Genomic DNA, 23,189 nt, shown 5'->3' on the forward strand with positions numbered 1-23,189 from the left:
AAGTGGCTGCCCTATTCAGCTAGTTTCATGGATGTAGCTAAAAAGGAATAAAAAAAGACAAGCTACAGTTTAACTGAGTAACAAATTATGTACTTAAATGAACTACAGAACAAATTAGAACACTACCAATACTGTTGTATCTGACGATGAAAACCTGTGTGGGAGAGTTTTTAACCAATACTACGGGTAGTTGTCTGTTGTATCTGACGATGAAAACCTGTGTGGGAGAGTTTTTAACCAATACTACGGGTAGTTGTCTGTTGTATCTGACGATGAAAACCTGTGTGGGAGAGTTTTAAGTGGAAAAGCCATTGGGGCAGTTCCACTTTCCCGACCTCGGAAGTCCAAGTCCAATGGAATAAGTAGACATCACAACTGGAGACTCCCCTGGGTGTAGTGGGTGACCATGGCTTCTGTGCCTCGTCATGCCCTTCGTTCTCCACGTATCATTGTAGAACTGCCTTCCTGGCTGTTGGATCTCACCGTAGATCTCATCTGCCAGTCCGCAGGAGCTGACTTCACATGCCAGGACAGGCATGTCCCTATCTTACCGTGTGTATGACCTGCCAGCTACCCTCACCCAGTTTAGCCCGCCTGTCGAAGCAGTATGCCAGGGTGTGGATGCGGTTGCATGCAAAACAACTACATGGAGTACAGGTGAGAGCTCAGTGTCCGGCAGGGACCAGAGGTAACAGCCAAAATCATTCTCAGTACCTTCAAGTTCATAACTTGATGAAGTAGTGAAATTGTTTCATTTTCACTTGTCGCTGTTTGATATTTCCAAGTCTGAATGCCTAAAACCGCAGTGAGCAAAACAGTTCTGAGTTGCCTTATTGCTTATTTCTCGTCAACTATCAGTGACAGAAATCACTGCTTTCTGAACACAAACACATACAACTGATGCTATTTAAAAACTGTACGCTCCAAGTCTAACGGTCACACACCAAGTATGTGACTCATGCTGGTTAGAGTATGTTCGGCAAGAGTCTGCTGTCGCAATTAAGCAGTCTGTAAACAAAGAAAGTTCCAGCCATTTTCTCAATTTGTTTTTGTTCTTTAAGAGTTGCCTCAACTAAACGGCTGCCCTGATTAACCGATGGCCCAATAACCTCAATCTACTGTATTTCATTTTCCTTCACACTTGTGTACTGGAACTGATACTAAACAATCTTGACTTTCTTGTGCTGTGCACCTTTATAAAAGCTATCACTCTGTGGGTGTTCCTGTTACCTAAAGATCATATACTAAGAACCAATACGTGAATTATACAAATGCCATAGGCTCAGTCCCACTCTATAGTTCTCTACACAGTTGTTTCCACAGTACAGTACTGCTGTAAATGATGTAAACAGCCCAACTCTCTGTGTTACTGTATGTTATAAATGCAACATTGCTGTGTACGATATAACTCGGTGTGGTAACTATGTCCCACTCCATCACTGTACACGGTGTAAAGGGCGTAGGCTCAGCCTGCGCCACCGATCGCGGATATCTGCCGCCCGACCCTGTAACCGCAGCCCCGCCTGTTGGGCTATTGCCATCCATTCTGCCCAGCGACCAAGCCCCTAGGAGCCCGCCGCAACGCGGAGTCGGCTTGTTTACTCACAGCCCCGCTCCTGATGACTCAGCCGCCATGTTGTCCGGAGTCTGCCGTCACCGCCTCCCGGTGACGTCACCGCCCGGCCCGAGTCACGGTGGCAAGAGGGGGGCAGGGGGCAGGGGGCCGGGCCTTGGCAGCGCCATGTCGGTGCGAGAGGCCCACCCTTAACGGTACAAAATGTAAAAAGGTGGGTCGACCTTCGTGTCTTACTCGAGTTTTTGCTCTATTTAGAAACCTGACCAAACGGGGTGACTTTCCCTGCTCTCGTACTTAATCCCCCTTTCCGTTTATTTGCAGTCACCCTCCCCCAGTGGTAATTCCTATTACAGTGGCACTTCCCGAAATCCGGCCGATGCGGAGACGGAGCGGTAAATCGTGGCGTCATCGATGATGCAATGGTAACATTGGCTATAACGTGACGTCAGTGACTGCGCAACTTGGATCTTGCTACTGGTTGGTTCTTTTACTGACATAGTCAATAAGAGCCTCAGCTCTCAGAACTTCCAAGTATATTTTTAATTTGCTTCAGGTTGCTATCTTTATCATCGTTTAAACCGTTCAGTTCCCGATTCCTCCTGCACTCTGCATAACAATTATTTGTAGCTCCTCCGGAAAAATATTTCCTTTCAATTAACTCAAAATAAGCCTTTCCAGATATTACATATTTAAGTCTCCTCTCAGCTTCCTCAATTCCAAAGAAAACAACCTTCACTAATCCAGTCTCTATTTCTTACTATTGATCTGTCCTGACAGCATCCTTGCTAATCACATCCATATCCTTGCACAATGCAGGTTTGTAATTTGTCAGTTATGGTTACTGGAACTGTACAGATCATCATCTGTGGCCTAACCAGAACATAACCTCCCTACTTTTATGTAGTATGCCTCGCCTAATAAAGGAACTATTCTCAGTGGCAGCGCCAGAGATTTTTTCTTGCTGGTGCTACAGTGGGGCTGAATCATTCAGTGATGGTGCTGAGGGATGTACCCTATGGTAATATGTATTCGCAAGGCCAGACACGTGGCGTTCAAAAGTCAGTTTCAAGCATTATGTGCCTACTATAAATGCCTCTGTTGATTCACAAGCAACAGCAATTGATAAATATAGTATAGAAGTGAACTGTGACAGTGTCAACAGCATTGGAGACAACCCGGGCTACACAGAGCATAAACAAACAAACCAACAGAGCATCCGACCCACAGCGCACAACGTGAATCATGCACCAATCCCGCAATCGGCGTCAAATGTGTGCTTTTCAACTGAAAAACACAACACTAACCCACAATGTCCACTGCTATTCGCATTACATAGACAGACAATGCCAAAAGATACACTGTTGTTGAAGTCAAATAAGGCAAACAACAGGTGCAAGGCTTTACCAGGAGTTGGACAAATCGTACTCTGACCATGCAATACCTCAAGTAATTCGGCTACTGAATTTAAAGCAAAAATCAACAGAATCACCGCTTGGAAGTCTAAGCAAAACCAGTAGGCTTAATAGCACTAAATGTAATAGTTTAGGATTTGCAGGAAACATAAGGACTATGGGGTATCCACCACAAAATAATAATAATAATCAGCATTAATTTTGGCCCAAATTTTTAAAAAAAATCAACTGCACTCACCACTGATGTTTTCAGAGAAGCACAATCCGTCTGTTGTTGTGATTGGTGGCGAAAGCATCAATGATTTTCTGGATGTCAAGTGCTTTGGTCCTCCGGCTGTTTATGGCCAACAGGGCCAAGTTGCTGTTCCGAGCATCGCTGCTGCTATTCCTTAGGTAGTTTTTGAGGTGTCTGAGGCAAGAGAAACTCCGTTCGCATGAGGCAGATGTCACAGGTAGAGTCAGTGATATGCAGATTAGTTTGTATAAATCTATAAATGCATCGTGGTAGGGTCTCATTGGAGCTAGAAATTCCACTGTGTCATCCACTGTCTGTCCTTGCTAGAGACTCAACCACAGCTCTCATAAACTCATGATTTTCTTGGACAAACTTTGCATGTCCTTTGTCAAGCGTATTTCCCAATCTTGAACTGTCTTGTTTTCTCAATCTGAATTCGGCCCATGCCTCCATAGCAAACTTATGAGCTGCATTTACATGGTGGGTTTTGAAAGCTGTTGTAGCTTTCCGCCAGTTGCAGTAACCGGTGATAGTGAAGGTAGACTCAGAATGGAACCCATGTCCTCCACACAGGAAATGCCTGCATGTGAAGCAGAACGTAGTATCTTTCGTGATCAAATATTCCAGTCAGTCAAACCAGTCACGAATAAAACTCCTTTGCTGATTGCCAAACTGTTGTGAGCAGCGAAGGGTACTTTTTCAATGCTGGTCAATGCGGTCCTTCCTCAGGCTGCTGGCTAACATCGCTAACAGTATTCCCACTAGCACTAAGAGCAGCTTCATCTATGTTATGTTCCGAATCCCGCTCCATTTCTTGTTCCTCTACTTCGCCCTCACATTCCTTCGATGAACTGCTGTCGTCCTCATCCCCACTTACTTCTTTCTGCATGTCACTTTCAATTAAGACATGCTCAGGCTGAGACACCACTGATTCCTCTGGATAAGGCCATTTTCTCACTAAAAATCGATTCATTTTTCACACCGGCCAAAATAATGTATGTGCCAGGCCCATGCTAGCTTGGAAAAAGCACAATGCGTGTGTGTGTGGGGCATCCAATAGTCTCGCGAGACCATGGATCTGCGCCTGGATATATACTATCAATCTTTCGCGAGTGAGGGTGAGTGACATCACCACCTTAAGTGATCTTAGATCAGCTTAACTGATCTGAGGACAAGACATTGACAACGAACGAATAATAAGAAGTGTAGAGTGGATCTGACAGAGTTTATAACTTTATTGCGTGGGGGCTATGGTAATTGGGTGCGCTGTTTCACTAGATCAACTGGAGAAACAAGCTGTATTCAAAACTATACAGAAAAAGCAAAGTAGCTGCAATTTGTATATGAAATTTCAGTTAATTTCTTGGTGGTGCTACGCTGGTGCTATTGCAGTTTCTGCTGGGGCTATAGCACCAGCTAGCACCACCTTAGCGCCGCCCCTGACTATCCTCTTTATCTTTTTAATTACCTTATTGACTGGTCCTGCTACTTTTAAGGATCTTTGGATGTGCACTTGAGGGTCCCTTTGTTTCTGAGTACTGCTTATTGCACACCATCTCAGCCAGTCCCATCAAGGACACATCCTTCTCCACTATGGAGGACGTCTTAAAGAGGCGATGTCCAATGAAGGTGCGATCCATCATTGAAACCCCTTACCCATACCCTCTTCATGTTACTGCCATCAGGGAGGAGATGCATGAGCCTAAAGATCAACACTCAATGTTTTAGGAACAACTTTTTCCCCTTCTCCACTAGATTTCTGAATGGTCCATGAACACTACCTCACTATCCCTCTTTTGCACTATTTTTGTAACTTATAGTAATGTTTTGTCTTGCTCTGTACTGCTGTTGCAAAACAACAAATTTCACATTATCAGTGATGATAAACCTGATTCTGATTGCATTGTATATTTGGTAGTCTTGTTGGACCTTCCCAAATAGATCCAACGTTCTCTGGATTAAATTATATTTGCCAGTCCCCCCGCTAAATAATGCTTTCATCAATATTTCCTGCAGGTTAAAGTTTTCTTCCCAAGCTGCTAAGTTTGATATCATCTGCAATCTTTATCATTACCTCCTATGTTTTGGTCTAAATTGCTAATACGTGCAACAGAAGTAAAGGAACAAATGCTGAGCCTTGTAGGATGTCACTGATAGCAACCTTCCAAAAACACTTGTCAGCGATTCCCCTTTGCGTCCTGCCACTGAGCCAATTCTGGATCCAGGTTGCCACTCTCTGTTAGATCCCACAGACTTCTAAATTTTTGTCAGGCTGCCATGTCATGGTTTATAGAGTCATAGTCATAGAGAACTACAGGCCTTTCAGTCCATTTGTGCCCAACTATTATTCTGCCTAGTCCCTTCAACCTGAACCTGGACCATAGCCCTCCCATCAAAATCTTCTTTTAAATGTTGAAATCAAACCTGCATTCACCACTTTCACCGGCAGCTCATTCCACACTCTCACCACCCTCTGAGCAAAGAAGTTGCCCCTCATGTTCCCCTTAAATATCTCACCTTTCATTCTTAACACATGACCTCTAGTTTCAGTCTCACCCCAATCTCAGTGGAAAAACCCTGCTTGCATTTACCCAATCTATAGCCTCATAATTTTGTATACCTCCATCAATTCTCCCCTCAATCTTTTATGTTCCAAAGAATAAAGTCTGAATCCATTCAATCTTTCCTTATCCTTGTACATTTTCTCCGTATTTTTTCAACCTTATTTACATCTTGCCTGTAGGGATATGATCAGGACTGCACACAATGCCCCAAATTGGGCCTTATCAATGTCTTATACAACCTCAACATCACGTTCCTACTCCTGTACTCAGTACTTTGATGAATGAAGGCCAATGTGCCAAAAGCTCTCTTTACAACCCTATCTACCTGTGATGGCATCTTCAAGGAATTATGGATCTGTATTCCCAGATCCCTTTGTTCTACCATGTTCCACAGTGCCCTACCACTCACTGTGTAAGTCCTACTGTGGTTTATCCTCCCAAAATGCAACACTTGCCAGCATTAAATTTTATCTGCCATTTTTCTAGCTGGTCCAGATTCTTCTGCAAGTTTTAATAGTGCTCCTTGTTGTTCACTACACCCCCCAGTCTTGGTGATTGTGGTTATTGCTGCATTTGGTAATTATGAGCCTTTGCTAAAATCCATATAAACTACATCAAACAGATTGTCCTCATCAACCCCTTTGTTCCTTCCTCAAAATATTCCACAAACTTAAGCATGCCTCTGGGCCTCTGTACCTCCCTCTGCAATTGAATCCTCGACTTCCCAATTGGAAGACCGCAATCTGTGCGGATAGGTGATAACGTCTCCTCCTCGCTGACGATCAACACTGGTGCACCTCAGGGGTGTGTGCTTAGCCCACTGCTCTAGTCTCTGTATACACATGGCTGTGTGACTAAGCATAGTTCAAATACCATCTATAAATTTGCTGATGATATGACCCTTGTTGGTAGAATCTCAGATGGTGACGAGAGGGCGTACAGGAGTGAGATGTGCCAACTAATGGAGTGGTGCTGCAGCAACAACCTGGCACTCAACGTCAGTAAGATGGAAGAGCTGACTGTGAACTTCAGGAAGGGTAAGACGAAGGAACAGATACCAATCCTCATAGTGGGATCAGAAGTTGAGAGAGTGAGCAGTTTCAAGTTCCTGGGTGTCAAGATCTCTGAAGATCTAACCTGGTCCCAACATATTGATGCAGTTATAAGGAAGACAAGACAGCAGCTATACTTCATTAGGAGTTTGAAGAGATTTAGCACGTCAACAAATATACTCAAAAACTTCTATAGATGTACCGTGGAGAGCATTCTGACAGGCTGCATCACTGCCTGGTATGGGGTGGGGGATCTACTGCACAGGACCAAAAGAAACTGCAGAGGGTTGTAAATTTAGTCAGCTCTATCATGGGTACTAGCCTGCAAAGTACCCAGGACATCTTCAAGGAGTGGTGTCTCAGAAAGGCAGCATCCATTATTGAGGACATTCAGCACCCAGGGCATGCCCTTTTCTCATCAGGCAGGAGGTACAGAAGCCTGAAGGCACACACTCAGTGATTCAGGAACAGCTGCTACCCCTCTGCCATTTGATTCCTAAATGGACATTGAACCCTTGGACACTACCTCACTTTTTTTAAATATATAGTATTTCTGGGTTTTTTGCATGATTTTTAATCTATTCAATATACGTATACTATATAAAGTATACTGAATAAGATTTACTTATCCATTTATTATTATTTTTTCTCTTCTATCTTATGTATTGCATTGAACTGCCGCCACTAAGTTAACAAATTTCATGTCACATGTCGGTGATAATAAACCTGATTCTGATTGTGACTAACTTTGATGCAAGGTCATTAAATGGAAACATATTGATTTAATTTATTAACAATTGATTTGGATACTGTTGGATTGTTCACAAATCTTTCTGATACAGTACTACTTCCTCCCTTACTTACCCTGCTTCCTACCCTGTCACGTGCATATCACTTCCATATCATTCTGTGGGGAAAAAAATTGATTCTTTAACTTCATACTTTTGATCCCAACAATGGAAGAGGAATCAAAATGATGGAATCACTCAGCAGAACAGTCATTACGAAAGAAAATTAGGAAGATAAGCTGGTGATATAGATCTTTCCATTGAAAATTTGATGGCAGTCACACAACTGATATCTAAACTCATCTATAGAGATTGACTGACTTAATGAGTATTACAGCATTTTCTATTTTAGCTACAGGTTTAAAGAATCAGCAATGATTTTATTAAAATATTTTTGTCTCGTCATATTATTGCCAGAATGAAATGAATATCTGTTTTTCCATCTGGAAATGTTTAACCCTCCAGACAGGCTCCTATCATCTTTGTTGGGCCTTGCGTAGGACTCTTTTTGCCTGCTTTTGTTGGGGCAGGCTTGCATAATATTTTTGTCATAGTCCTTCATATGTACATATGTCATTGTAGGTATTTTGTTAAATGTTGATTATTAGATGGGGCTGTGCTTCTATATGTCCAACCTTGTATATGTCCCAGTAACAGTGAGATGCAACAGAGCATTACAAGTTATGGAGAATGGATAGGTCTGACCTCCTGTCAAAAGGATAATTGCCAATTACAAAGCTGTGTCCTCTGGTTACCAATTATCCTGCTATTAGAAGTGGTTTATATTTCTTTATCGTTGCCCCTCATCATCTTGAACATCTCTCTAAAATCCAACCACATATTTTTCCCTCTATATCCTGTAATTGTTCTGTAAACCATCTTCCTTATTATGCTCAGAATTTGGCACAATACTCCTCCAGCTGAGGCCTAACCAATGTTTTACAAAGTTCTGCCATTCATTGTTTCTATGAATATTTCATGTCTTTTCTGGGCAAAGTGATTTGGTTATCAAACTAGATCATCTGGATTGAGAGAAGAAGGTACCAAGAGTCTTGATCAAGGATCACCTTGTAATTAAAGGAATGGGTTGAGACTTCTATTCCAGCTAGCTGGATGAGGGAGAATCAAGCGTAACTCTTAAGTTGTTTGAAAACTTTCAGGGTGATTCCTTTCGCAGAGATTGCAGAAGTAGCTGCTATCTCGTGCCAGTGGAAGCTGATTCACTATACTCCTTCAAGAGCGAGCACCTTCATCTTTTAATGAGATCACCATTACAAAAACAGAATAATTAGTATTGGAGCAACCTTCTGAACTTGTTTCAGTCGCTTAGTGGTGTCAAAGAGGAACACTACAAACTGGCATAAGGTTTTTAAACTTTTTTTGTCTGTTTCCCAAAAACTTCATGGTTTTGGGTGGGTTGCAGAGTATATATTGTTAAATTCTAGATAGTGTAAGTACATAGGACAGGCTGGATGGAACATTCTGCCATCCTTTATCTCTCTTCAGCACTAGAGTTAAGTTTGTGTGTACTTTGTCATCCTTCTTTGGACTAGCAGAGAAAGGCATGATATGGATGGATGTGTATTTCTGAGGCCGAAGGCACGTTGCCATCCTCCTACAAGAGGACATTAGGTCCATAGCTCCAGCAAGTTTTGAGATACTTCAGTGTGAAAGCAGAGCAGGTATGTCAAAACATCGGAATTCCTCTGATACCCTGAAATTTGTATTAGACAGAAAATGTACTAACTATGGTGATGTTCAGGGTTCCAGATGGTGGTGCTGTTGCGTTACTAGTTGTGTGTTTGCTTCGTGTGCACAAATTACATTTGCTCCTTTTAATATAGTATGAATTATTGTGGACTATCCCGGATCTATTAGAACAAATGGCCGCTCCAGTAAACCCAACCCCTCCCTCCCCTTTCTTCCTCCCATCGGGAAATGGCATGCTTCTCTGATAAGCACCCTTGAGGTGATCTGATTGGTGTGCCTGAAGTCAACATTGATCTATATTTTGTGACCTTTCGAGCTTTTTTCCCTCTATTTAGAAGAATAATCATGCAGAGATGGATGGCATGTGTTATCATTATATCTTGTTGCCATTTTAACTAAGGGAAAGCTGGCCTTTGCTCACTGCCTGAATAGTGTAAACCAAAATATTCAGAGCACGATGCTCTAGACAAGCTTGCACTGTTGCTGCACTGTAGGTGTACATCGCATGGATATGTTGCTTACCTCCATTTTCTCGAGGATGTTGAAAATGTAATAGAGGTGACTCCGCCCACCCCCCCCCCCGCCAGCCCCGGCCACACACACCAATTTTACAGCCATCTGAGTTACAGAAATACACTCTCTTGAAGTGCACCCATCACTACACAGAAAATTTGAAAAACAGAATTAGATTTACTCCCACAGAATTCATGTGAAAAACAAGTTTCTTGGTACAATCTACATTGTGTTATAAAAAATCCCAATGTGATTTTATTCTGAGGGCTCGAGATTCCTTAATATTTAATTTTAATTTAGTCTAATTTATGTTTGTGCAGGTATTAGGTGAGCCTAATTTATTTTTCTACTTATTATTTATGTCTTTGCTGTTTTTAAGTGAAACCCCCGGTTTCCTTGGCTGCCTAAGTCTAGGGAAAACACTATTCGGTCCCGCCAAACTCGTGAAACTGAAATGGCTCTCCCACTCCAAACACCAGCTTGTGTGGACGCTGTGTCATTTGCTACCCTGTTACAAATTAGTGCCACGAAATGACAGACAGTGCACTGCATACGATTAAAGGAATTATATTTATGGGTCTTAACTAAGGTTTAGTAAAGAAAACAAAAAGAAAGGGGCCCATTTTAATTAAACAGTCAAATGTGCTGAAGTTGGAGCTCATCTTGAACTTCTCTGTCACTCTGCGTGGAAGCACACACCACCTTCCAAATATTGCTCACAGTCCATCTCAAACAAATGGGTCTCCCACCAGCTCATATCCTACGACCGGTTCTCCCCAGTGCCTTCTCTCTTCATCCCCGCCGAAACAAAAAAAACCCCAAGACCAACCTTAGTGTCCCTCACCAAGAAAACCTCCCCCTAACTGGATGACACACATGCCACACCATCCCTTAACTTCAACAATAACCCAAAGAGACTGAAAGCAGAACAGACTGCTCTTATGGAACTGTTAAATGAAATACCTACAGCATAACAGTGAAGATGTGAACCAGGGCATTACATGAGCTTAACAGAATGCAGTTAAAATTCTGAAAGGGATTGTACAATATTTAAAAAAACACAGTTCCTGAGGAGACATTGGAATATATAGAGGGAGAGAGATTTTAGAGGCAGCAATCAGGGCAGCAGGCACATTTTTCTGTGTGCCACAGTTCCCAAGGAGACATTGGATTGGGCATAATTAGGCACTTTGCAAATGCAATAAAAAGAAGTTGTGTTTAGGTGGATCAGCCATTGTGGGAGTGACCATTGTGTAGCTGCACCAGTGTTAGAGTGGGGAGTTGTGGCTTTGGTTCATCAAGGCTTCAACAAGGGCAGGCCACAGGTAGATCTTTTTGTATTTGTTCTTTTTCTTTCTTTCTTTCTTATTGCATACTTAGAGCAGTAGGGATGCCAGGCAGGATAGGTGAATGCTGCTCTTGTGGAATCTGGGAAGGCAGAGAGACCGCTAGTGTCTTTTATGACACTGATGAGAAGTGCATCCAGCTGCACTTTCTAAAAGACCGTGTTTAAGAGATGAACTCCGGATCATTTGGGAGGCTGAGGGGTTGATAGGTAGGTTGTAACATCCAAGGTGCAGGACACAGAATTTAGAATTTATTTAAATCTTGCATCCATCCCACAATGCGAGGGAGTAAAAATCTTTGCATTATGTCTCCGTTGCAATATACAGACATGTGAATTTAAAAATCTAATGGCTTGTTGAAAGGATCTGTCCCATAGCCTGTTGGTCCTGGCTTCAATACTGCAGTACTGTTTGCAGACGGAAGCAGCTGAAACAGTTTATGAATGCGGTGACTGGTGATCTTCTTTCTGCACCTGCTGCTATAAATGTCCTCTCCTCAATAGAGCGGAGTTCACATCCACAGATGCGCTGGGCTGTTTGTACCACTCTCTGCAGTGCCCTGCGATCGAGGTTGGTAACGGAGTGACCATCAAGAGAAGGGGGATAGGCAGTCAGTGCAGAGTACCTTGTGGCTATTCCCCTTAATGATAGGCGTCCCGTTTTGGATACTGTTGCGGGCAGGATGACCTAGCAGAGGAAAGCCACAGCAGTCAGGTCTCTGGCTCTGTGGCTCAGAAGGAAAGGGGGTAGAAGAGGCTAGCTGTAGTGATAGGGGATTCATTGGTTAGAGGAACAGAAGGGAGGTTCTGTGGACAAGAACAAGATTCCTGGACGGTACGTTGCCCCACGGATGCCAGGGTCCAGGACATCTCAGATCGAGTCCACAGCATTCTTGAGTGGGAGGGTCATCAGACAGAGGTCAAAGTCCATTCTGGTACTAATGGCATGGGAAGAAGGAGGGATGAGGTTCAGCAAAGTGTGTTCAGGGAGTTAGATGCTAAGTTAAAGGACAGGACCTCCAGGGTTGCTACCCGTACTACTTGCTAGTGAGGCCAGAAATAAGAAGATCAAACAGTTTAACACGTGGCTAAGGAGATAGTACAGGAGGAAGAGCTTCAGAATTTTGGATCATTAGGTTCTCTTCCAGGGAAGGTGGGACCTGTACAGAAGGGGCAGTTTGCTCCTGAGCTGGAAGGGGACTACTTTTCTAGCAGGAAGGTTTGCTAGTGCTGCACGGGGGTTGGGATAAACAGGAGTTGCAGGGGTATGGGAACAGGAGTACTAGAAAGACATTGCGGAGAAAGATGTTGTTAGGCCTACATACAAAGTTGGGAATCAAAAAGTCGAGCATGGTGGGACTAATGTTCTAAGCTGCGTAAATTTCAATACAAGGGGTATTGTAGGAAAGGCGGATGAACTTAGGGCATGGATCAGCACGTGGAATTATGACATTGTAGCCATTTGTAAGACATGATTGCAGGAGAGGCAGGACTAGTACATCAATGTGCCAGGGTTCCATTGTTTTAAACGTGATTATAGCGAGAGGGATTACAGGGCATGGGCTGCCATTACTAGTCAGGGGAGATGTCACAACAGTGCTCAGACTGGAGAGCTCATTTAGTAAGGCTTTATGGGCAGAACAGGGGAATAAGAAAGGTATAACCAGGTTAATGGGATTATATTATAGACCTCCCACCAGTCTGCAAGACTTGAAGAAGCAAATTTGCAGAGAGATCACAGACTGTTGCAAGAAACAAAAGGTTGTGATTGTAGGTGATTTTAGCTTTCCGCATATTGACTAGGGACTCCCATACTGTAAAGGGACTGGATGGAAAAGAGTCTGTCAAATGTGCTCATGAAATTGAAGGCTTTGTGGCAAAGTTTGCGGATGATACGAAGATAGGTGGAGGGGTAGGTTGTGCTGAGGAAGCAATGCGATTGTAGCAGAACTTGGACAAATTGGAATAATGGGCAAAAAAAGTGACACATGGAATACAGTGTTGAGAAATGTATGATAATGCATTTTGGTAAAAGGAACAATAGTGTAGATTATTATCTAAATGGGGAGAAGGTTCAAACATCAGAGGTGCAGAGGGACTTAGGAGTCCTCATGTAAGACTCCCAGAAGATTAACTTACAGGTTGAGTCTGTGGTAAGGAAGGCAAATGCAATGTTGGTATTTATTTCAAGGGGAATAGAATATAAAAACAAGGAGATAATGCTGAGGCTTTATAAGGTACTAGTCAGGTTGCACTTGTAGTATTGTCAACAATTTAGGGCCCCAAATCACAGAGAGGATGTGTTGTCATTGTAGAGAGTCCAGAGGAGGTTCATGAGGATGATTCCAGGGTTAACATACTGTATGAGGAGTGTTTGGCAGATCACTGGAATTTAGAAGAATGTGCGGGGATCTCATTGAAACCTACTGAATGTTGAAAGGACTAGATAGGGTGGATGTGGAGAGGATGTTTCCTATGGTGGGAGTATCCAGAACTACAGGGCATAGCCTCAAAATTGAGGGATGACCTTTTAGAATGGAGGTAAGGAGGTGTTTTTTCTAGCTAGAGTGGTGAAGCTGTGGAGTGCTCTACCACAGACTGCAGTGGAGCCCAATTCCGTGGGTATATTTAAGGTGGAAGTTGATAGTTTCCTGATCGGTCAGGGCATCAAAGTATATGGCAAGAAGGCAGGTGTATGGGGTTGAGTGGGTTCCAGGATCAGCCATGATGGAATAGTGGAGCAGATTCAATAGGCTGAATGGCCTAATTCTGTTCCTATGTCTTATCATCTTATGGTCTTAAGTTTCCTTAATCAGTACAAATAAGTCACAAATAGAGTGAGTGTGATTATAGATCTCCTATTAGGGAATGAGACAGGGCAGGTGACAGAAGTTTGTGTAGGAGAACACTTCGCATCTAGTGATCATAATGCTATTAGTTTCAAGATAATTATGGATAAGGATAGGTCTGGCCCTCTGGTTGAGATTTACTAATTGGAGGAAGGCCAATTTTGATGGTGTCAGAAAGAATCTGGGAAGTGTATAATGGGGCAGGTTGTTTTTTGACAAAGAAGTACTTGGTAAGTGGGAGACCTTCAAAAGTGAGATTTCGGGAGTACACAGTCTGTACGTGTTGTGTCTGTGCACAACTACTTATCGATTAAATAAGCACACACGTGGGAGATGGCTTTAACTGATGTATTCACATTGCAGTGTGTGAGAGAGAGAACAATGTGCATGCGTAGACAACAAACCACATGCAGACAACAGATCAATATGTAGTGCTAAGGGGGGGGCATTGTTCTAAATGAAATAGATCCATACATTACACTTCCTCCCATTTAGATTAATGCAACATAAAACTGTATATGTAGAAAACATAGAATTTCCCTTTCATAAACCCACATTCCAAATAAACATGCTTTCACAATAACAGTCCATAACTAGGTTCACAGTTCTAAAGGTTGTCTTTTGGGTAGCACTCTGTTTCCTTGAGGATAGGGGCTGTGGCGTGGCATCAGATTTGGGAGGAGTCTCATTAACGTTAACAATAACGTTCTCGTTGTGCCTCTGGGCCTATGCAGTGGCATCAGGGTTGGTAGATGTCTTGTCTAAGACAACATTCTCAGTTTCCGGTGTCATGTTGCTGTCAGTGACACGATCATCACTGCGAGGCAAGTCCGGTGTGTCCATCTTGTTGGATGCAATCAACTCGGGTGGGCATCCAGAATCTGGTCCACATGACATCTCCATGGCTGATCTCCAACACCCACGGTGCACATCAGTGGTCCAGTTCTTGTAGCTATCGGGCGTTCAGATCCACCTTTCATAATGTGTGACAAAATGGCTCCAATGCCATTAGGGGACACATCACACACCAATCTCATGGGCAGGGATCAGTCATGATAGCTGAGCAGTTTGGATGTTATTAGTCTCTTTGTTTCCTTGAATGTTTTTTCTGACCATTCCCACTTTGCTCCTGTCTGTAACAGTGCATTCAATGGATGCAGCACTGTAGCAATGCTTCGGAGAACAGGTGGTAGTAGTTTACAAGGTCCAAGTATGATCTGAGTTGTGACGTATTTTTCAGTTTGGGTACCTGGAGCACTGCTTCAATCTTCTCTTGTGACTTATGTAAGCTACGCTTGTCAAAGACATGTCCACAATATTAGATTTCATTCTCGAAAAACTCACATTTCTCTCACTTTGCACATAGACCATACTTACTCAGCCTGGTAAGCACCTTACCAAGGTTCTGGAGGTGATCTTCGTCATTTTGCCAGTCATGATGATGTCATCAAGTTAATGTTATGTTCCTGGGATATCTTGGAGCTCTTGGTCCATTGCCCTTTGCCAAATTGCTGGAGCTGATGTGACGCCAAAGATGATACTGGAACAGTCCCTTGTGAGTGTTGATTGTGAGGAACTTCCTGCTTGACCCCTCAATCTCCACTTGTAATAAGTCAATCTTTGAAACCCTCTTCCCACCTGCCAAAGATGCACGAATGTCTTCTATTCATGTCAGGGGATACTGCACAGTACACAGCACCAGGTTGATGCTCACCTTGAAATTCCCACATATGCAAATGGCTCCAGCCATCCCTTTCTTGATCACTGAGGCAATGGACATGGCCTAATCACTCCACTCAATCTTGGAGGGAATTCCAGACGCCTCCAAGGTCTGCAGTTCAGCATCCATTTTAGGACACTGCGTAAGGTCCTGGATATGCTTGTGGAATCTTGGTGTTGCTACTTCATTCAATTCAATTGACCTTCATGCCTTAGAATGTACCGATCTCCTTCTCGTTAGCATTAAGCAGCTGTGCCAGTCTCTGGTTAGTGCAACCATTTGGGCAGTTCTTGCCTGTTGATGCCACACTGAGAGCTCTGATTGAGTGCCAGTCTAGTTGGATTTTTCTCAACCTCAACATCCGAAAAGTGCTGGCTCTCCACTTTTCAATACACAAGGTTCTAACTGCTGTGCTTGGCCTCCATACATCACATTCACCTTCAGTTTGCCTTTGGGAGACACTTTTGCCACTTGTGTAGGCCCTTAGCATCACTGAGGTCTTCCCAACAGTCTGTTGTAGTCAGCCCCTGGAATTATAGACAAAGCTGACCCTGTCTCCAGCTCCATCTTCAGTTTTATGCCAGGCACATCTATTGTGATCCATATTATACTGCAATCTGCTTCAGTAATCCTATGCATTTCTGGTCATGACAGTTCACATTTATCAGACTCTATGTTGTCCGAATCTGTTTTACATTCCGTAGCTTTAAAGCATTTGCTTAGTTTTGTGTTTGAGGCTTCACTGGGTTGCACTTGTCTGCCTGGCACATACTCTCTATGTGACCTTGTTTGCGACACTTTCTGCAGATTTTTTCTTTGAACCAACAGTCACTTGCGTCATGGGAGGATTTGCCACGCCGATGCAACACAACACAAAATGCTGGAGGAACTCAGCAGGCCAGGCAGCATCTATGGGGGGAAAAGAGTACAGCCGACGTTTTGGGCTGAGACCCTTCGGTGGGACTGGAGAAAAAAAACATGAGTAGATTTAAAAGGTGGAGGAGAGCAGAGAGAAAAACAAGGTGTTAGGTGAAATCAGGAGGGGAAGGCAAGAACTGGGAAGTTGATTGGTGAAAGAGATACAGAGCCGGAGAACAGGGAGTCTGATAAGAGAGGACAGAAAGCTATGGAAGAAAGAAAAGGGCAGGGGAGTACCAGCAGGAGGTGATGGGCAGACAAGGAGATAAGGTGAGATGGGGAATGGTGAGGGGGAATGATGGGGGGGGGAGGGCGGGCATTACCAGAAGTTCAATGCCATCAGGCTGGAAGCTACCCAGACAGAATATAAAGTGTTGAAGAACTGACCAACACATAATGCTAAGGGTCAGGGTCACTGCTTTAAAAGAAATAGACCCATACTTTACAGTATGTTCTTGTCAGAATAAAAGACAAGGATAGCAAGTTTAGGGAACCTTGGTTTTTGAGAAATATTGAGGCCCAGGTTAAGATAAGGAAGGAGGTGCAGAGCAGGTATAGGCAGGTGGAACAAATGAGGTACTTGAGGACATACGTAGGCAGGCTTTTTCCTCTGAGGTTGGATGGGACTACAATAGATGTCATGGATTAAGGGTAAAAGGTGAAATGTTTAAGGGGAACATGAGGATGAACTTATTCACTCAGAGGGTGGTGAGAGTGTGGAGTGAGCTGCCAGTGTAGTTGTGAATGTGGGGTCGATTTCAACATTAAGGAGAAATTTGGATAGGTACTTGGATGGGAGGGGTATGGGGGGCTATGTTCCAGGTGTAGGTTAGGCAGATTGATGTTGTGGCACAGATTATATGGGCCAAATGGCATGTCTATGCTGTTGTGTTTTATGACTCTTAAGTACTTTTTCCTGGGAACACAACCCCACCCTTGCCCTCCTTTCAGATTTCCTTAGACACCTGTACTGATTGTGAACAATAATTGTTACTCTGTTAATTTTTAGGGATTGTGCCATATAACTATCTGCTATTCATACTACACAGAAAATTCCAAAGACCCCTTGTGAGGAGCCTTTGAACAAACTGCATGCACTTAATTTTGCTCTTTATGTCTCAATGTGTATAGTCATCATACTCTGCAGTAGGCACCATTGGATATTAAAACCTCACTGAACGTGTATCCTTTTACAGAGAGCAGTTTTGGTTGGGCAATAAATGTCAGCCTTGCCCCTGATGCCAACATCCTGTAACTTAAAACTTTCTATGAAATTAAATAAATGAGGAACAATTATTTTCTCACATATTCAGTGAAAGGAATGACTGATGAACTATTTGTTCTACAAGGTCTCACATTCTTCCGATTGCCTTTTTGATCTGCAGTAATGACAGGTTGCATTAAGGAATTGTGATCATGAGATTATTTCTCATTGCCAATCCAGAAAGGACACTTCTAGCAACAGATATTTTAAAAATCAATTGAGCTATCTCATTAGTATTGAGTCAGTAATTAGGAGTTGGCACTACTGCGTGGTTTCCAGTTCGTCTTCCAGACATCCCTAGGCGATTCAGTAATGGATGACTGCTTTGTAAGTGCTGAGTAATTCCTGGAGCAGAAAAATAATTTCATTTGATGATGCAGTAAGTGAATTTGGAACTTGGAATTGCATCATCATCTACTTAAGTTTCTGACTGACTCTTTGTGCGCCATTTATCGTTGAACTAAGCCAACCGTGTAACAAGAAGAATCCTGGTTTACAATGAGGCAATTAGGATGAGATTCAAGGGCGATTGAGGTGGGTGGGTATGTAAACAGCAAACTACCAATTCTCAAGAAAAGCCACCAGGAGGAAGACTGGGAAGATGATGGATATTGGAGGAACTAAACTCCAGCATGAGTCAGCTCCTTCATGGCTCTGATAGAATAACAGCCTGGAATAAAATAAAGACTTGAATCTCTACTGCATGGTTCATAGACTTAGGATATGCCAAAGTACTTTCCTGCCAATTAAATACTTTTGGTAGTATATTCATTGTTGATTGTGCAGAGTCTTTGAATGCAGAACCTTTTAACTTAGAATTGAGAGTGGTCTACATTAAATTATGGATGACACCACATGCTCAGCATGAGAGGGTGTTGCACTTCAATGAATAAAATGGAATTACTTTATATGAATTGGCTTCTTAATGACTGCTAACCATGTCCACCTTCCTGATGAGTCAGAATCTTATAAAAGGAATGGTGACGTTTGCTGATGGAGTGTGATGCTGCTTTTATCAAAATATTATTTTAAAAATAGCATGTGGCTTGCTTCAAAGGTATGCGATGTTGATGACATTGCCATTTAATACTGCAACGTAGCCCTGCTGCCTATATCTGCATTACGGTACAAGTTCCACAGATTCTGTCACTGACTCTCCAAGCGCTGGTCTGATTGGATAAGGCTATTCCTAAAACCTCACTCCAGTTCACTGTGGCAGCCTACATGAACATGATCCTTTGGAACACTTCTTTACACAAGTATTGAGATGTGCCAATAGGAATATCAAAATACATTGTATCCATTTCATCGTCTCGGGTGGCAGTGTAATCAGTGGATAGCTTATTTGACTCTGGGTCAGTAGGTTCCGTGTTCCAGTCCCATTCCATAGACTCAAGCCTGTAATTTAGGCTGAAAAGGAAACTCTGCACTGTTGGGAGGGGGGTATGGCACCTTATCTTTCTTATAGGCAAATTGTGGCTTCCCAAACTCAGTATAACTTGAGTTAACCCACATTTTCTGTTTGTATCATTAGAACTGCTTTGGTCATCCATCTGTAATATTTTAAGTTTTCTCAAAGTGTTAGCACTACTTGACCTGCTGGTCATTTGCTACAACTTTGTATTTAGCAGTTGTAACATTCTTTTATTTTTTTTCTCTCACTAGATAGCTTTAAAGTTTCTCCGTCATGTTCTCTCTTCAATTGTGTTCATTAACCTGTAAGCCAGATGTCTTAACCCAGCCTATCCCTTCTGAAATCTGTCTTGAATCTAACCCCCCTCCACCTTTTCCTTTTCCCTAGGCCTCCTGTCCCATGATCCTCTCGTATCCCCTTTGCCAATCACCTGTCCAGCTCTTGGCTCCATCCCTCCCCCTCCTGTCTTCTCCTATCATTTTGGATCTCCCCCTCCCCCTCCCACTTTCAAATCTCTTACTAACTGTTCCTTCAGTTAGTCCTGACGAAGGGTCTCAGCCCGAAACGTCGACTGTACCTCTTCCTAGAGATGCTGCCTGGCCTGCTGCGTTCACCAGCAACTTTGATGTGTGTTGCTTGACTCTACCATAGATAGTTTCTTTTGTCCTGTCATAGTTCTCTGTTGCCTTTGTGGGGATCAATATACTGAACAAAATAAAGATTTCTTGATAAACAACCTGAAATATTTCTGTTTCTCTTCCCAGAAAAGTGGCCTACATTTTCCATTTTATGTTTCAGATTTCCAGCATATGGAGTTTTATTTTTGGGGTTGTTTTCTGAATCCAGACAAAGGGACATCACCTTGAAATGTTAACTCTATAACTGTTTAAGTAACAGATGTTGTGTGACCTGTTGAATGTATCCAGCATTTTTTTATACCTCTGCATACCAGGAAATTGTGTACTGTATTAGGACGAAAAAAAACTCCTTTTTTTAAGTAGTATTTTTAAGTAATTGACTGCTCCATATTCAAGAAAAGTTTATGGAGACACTCGAATCACTTTGAACCTTCCCTCATTCTAGCATTTTACAATTTAATTAAGAACAAGAGTTACTGAGATTGGAAAACTTCCCAGTTATCTTTGTTGAAATCCATCTGCCACAATTTTGCAAACTCACTTAATCTGTTAATATCTCTTTGTAACTTAATGTTCCCATCTGCATCATTTATTGTACAACTATCCTTTGTGTCAATAGAAACATGCTATTTATAGTGTTACCTAATTCATTAAACGATCTATTGGCTAGCTGTAGCTACAGCCCACATGGATACCTATAAAACATCAAGAGGTATTCTTTCAAAATCAAATGCTGTACATTCCACAATCTTTAACCTTCATTTGATTAACCATTTTCCTTCAGTTTAACTCTGAAAGTTTAACAAACACATTTCAGATGCCAATATAAATACATGACTGTTACTTTATTTATTAACCCAAAAATAGAGTTGTTTTCATTAGATATACCCTAATCTTTACAAATACTTGTTCTCTCTGTTTATTTCAGGCTTCTCTAAATAATCATTCAATCGGTCTTAGATTCCAATAACTTCTTCACAATAGATATTAGACTATTGATTCTATAACGTTCTCATGGAAGGTTAGACTTAAGTCCTTCTTAAATAATGGAGTTGTATAGGCAGTATTCCACTGAAGACATCCACAAGAGTCAATGTCTCAGGACGGCGGTATCTGTCATCAAGGATCTGCACCATTTGGATGCCATCTTCTCAATGCTGTCATGAGGGAGCCTAAAGACCCACACCTCAAGATTCCACAGCAGCTTCTTCTCCACTGTCATCACGTTGTTGAACAGACTTCAAAACCCCTGTTTATTTTGTCACATTGGTTCTGAATAATTTATTACTTTAAGTTTTTGTTAACCAATGTATGTGCTGTGCTGCTGCTGCAAAAAGCTAATTTTCATAATGTATTTACCCAGTGTATATATGCCTATGACAATGAATGTGAACTTGAATTCCTGAACTGAACTTTTGAAGATCATGGCTGGACCATCAACTACTTCCCTTAAAACTTAAGGCGGAAATTACTGGGATTTGAATGTCATTCTGTCTTCAGTGTGATTTATTTTAGTATGTTTATTTTATCTTTAGTAAGTGCTAGTTCTTGATTCATTATTATGTGGAATTTCATATACATTCTTTGGCCACTTTATTAGGCGCAGGACCGGAACCCTACTGCTTTGCCCATCCACTTCAAGGTTTGGGTTGTTGTGCATTCAGGGATGCTCTTTTGCACACCACTGTCGTAATGTGTAGTTACTTGAGTTACTGTCGCCTTCCTGTCAGCTTGAATGAGTTTGGCCATTCTCCTCTCACTTCTCTCATTAACAAGGTATTTTTGCCCATGGAGCTGCTACTCACTGGTTATTTTTTTTGTTTCTCGCAACAATCTCTGTAAGTTCTAGAGATTGTTGTGCATGAAAATCCAAAAGATCAGCAGTTTCTGTGATACTCAAACTACCCCATCTGGTGCCAACAATTATTCCATGGTCAAAGACATTTAGATCACATTTCTTCTCCATTCTGATGTTTGGGCTGAACAACAACTGAACCTCTTGACTAAGTCTGCATTCCTTTATGCATTGAAGTGCTGCCAGGTGTAACTAATAAAGTGGTCACTAAGTGTATGTTACCTTCCTCTATAATGAAGGCTAACAAAATGTAATCCATTTAATTTTATAGGACACACAATCCCCCAATTTTTCTTTAGCTTCTCGTGTTCTTTCAAATAAAAAAATATGTTCTAGCAACCTTGAGGTATGTTGCATTTGCTTTCATGTTAGTATTTTATGGATCTTACAGTTTGATTTATTTGGTGTTTCTTTATATCTTTCCCAGACCCCTAACTTTAGTTGACTCTTGAATCAATTATTATTTTATAAGTACAGCTCCTCCTGCTGTGGACAAGAGTATATGTATACATATCTGTCTGTCAGTGTGATTAAACTCCATCTATGTATGGCTGGAGTGTGAGTAGTTATTAGATTAGATTACTGTCACATTCACCAGACTACAATTAAATTATACGAAACTCATTGAGTAAACCGTGCATATGTCTATGTATTTTGTGTGTGTTTGAGCTCCAGGGAGCAGAGCTGACTTGTAATTGTCTTCAACCACTTTTTCCATTAGACTTGGACCATACTCTATCAGGACCATGTGGTGGATGGAGTGCAGTGATCACCCACGACAGAAGTACTCACCTAGAAACATCCTCCATTTTGTTGGACTAATTTATCCTTGGCCTTGAGAATCTACCCAAGGAGAAAGAGAAGATGGTCTTTTTAGCTCATTCTATGCTTGATCGCTGCAGAAATCCTCTAACTAATATGTTGTGTATTTAATATTTCAATAATCTTGTATATACAGTATATTGGTTGATTAAGCATTCCTGTTCCTTTAAATAATTCATTACAGGTCATATGTATAAGTACAAGAATTGCATGTTATCATGTGCAACTGGCTTAAAGTAAACTTGAAGTTAGACCCGTATTTTCGACTCCTCTGTCTTCCTTTGAATTAGTTTAATGTTTTGAAGTTGCAAAACATAACAGAACTGACAGCAAGTATTTTGCTGTTATTTTATATTTCCCTTCCTGATCTTAAATTCCTATTGCTGAAATAAATGATTTGGGAGCTTAATCTGGAAACAATTGTTTAATTTATTTCCAATATTAAAAATGATGATTTCATTGATTGTTAAACACTGCACAAATTCAAGCCTTTGTTTTTACCCACAATGTTTAG

At 41.9% G+C, this 23,189-nt stretch overlaps 1 protein-coding gene and 1 long non-coding RNA gene across 2 annotated transcripts in view; one reads left to right on the top strand and one right to left on the bottom strand.

The window, feature by feature from the left end:
* Positions 1-1,952, bottom strand: part of abhd5a (abhydrolase domain containing 5, lysophosphatidic acid acyltransferase a) — a 29,940-nt gene extending 27,988 nt beyond the window's left edge. Inside the window, exon 1 of the mRNA XM_072260908.1 lies at positions 1,607-1,952. Within this exon, the coding sequence (XP_072117009.1) occupies positions 1,607-1,635 (29 nt within the window). The 5' untranslated portion in view covers positions 1,636-1,952. The remainder of the gene's footprint in view (positions 1-1,606) is intronic.
* Positions 1,534-22,934, top strand: LOC140199222 (uncharacterized). The gene is made up of 3 exons (XR_011886378.1): positions 1,534-1,787; positions 1,898-2,053; positions 22,575-22,934. It is a non-coding gene; the product is annotated as an uncharacterized lncRNA (long non-coding RNA).
* The last annotated feature ends 255 nt before the right edge of the window (positions 22,935-23,189 follow it).

This window comes from Mobula birostris, chromosome 1, assembly GCF_030028105.1.
Source record: "Mobula birostris isolate sMobBir1 chromosome 1, sMobBir1.hap1, whole genome shotgun sequence".
NCBI lineage: Eukaryota > Metazoa > Chordata > Chondrichthyes > Myliobatiformes > Myliobatidae > Mobula > Mobula birostris.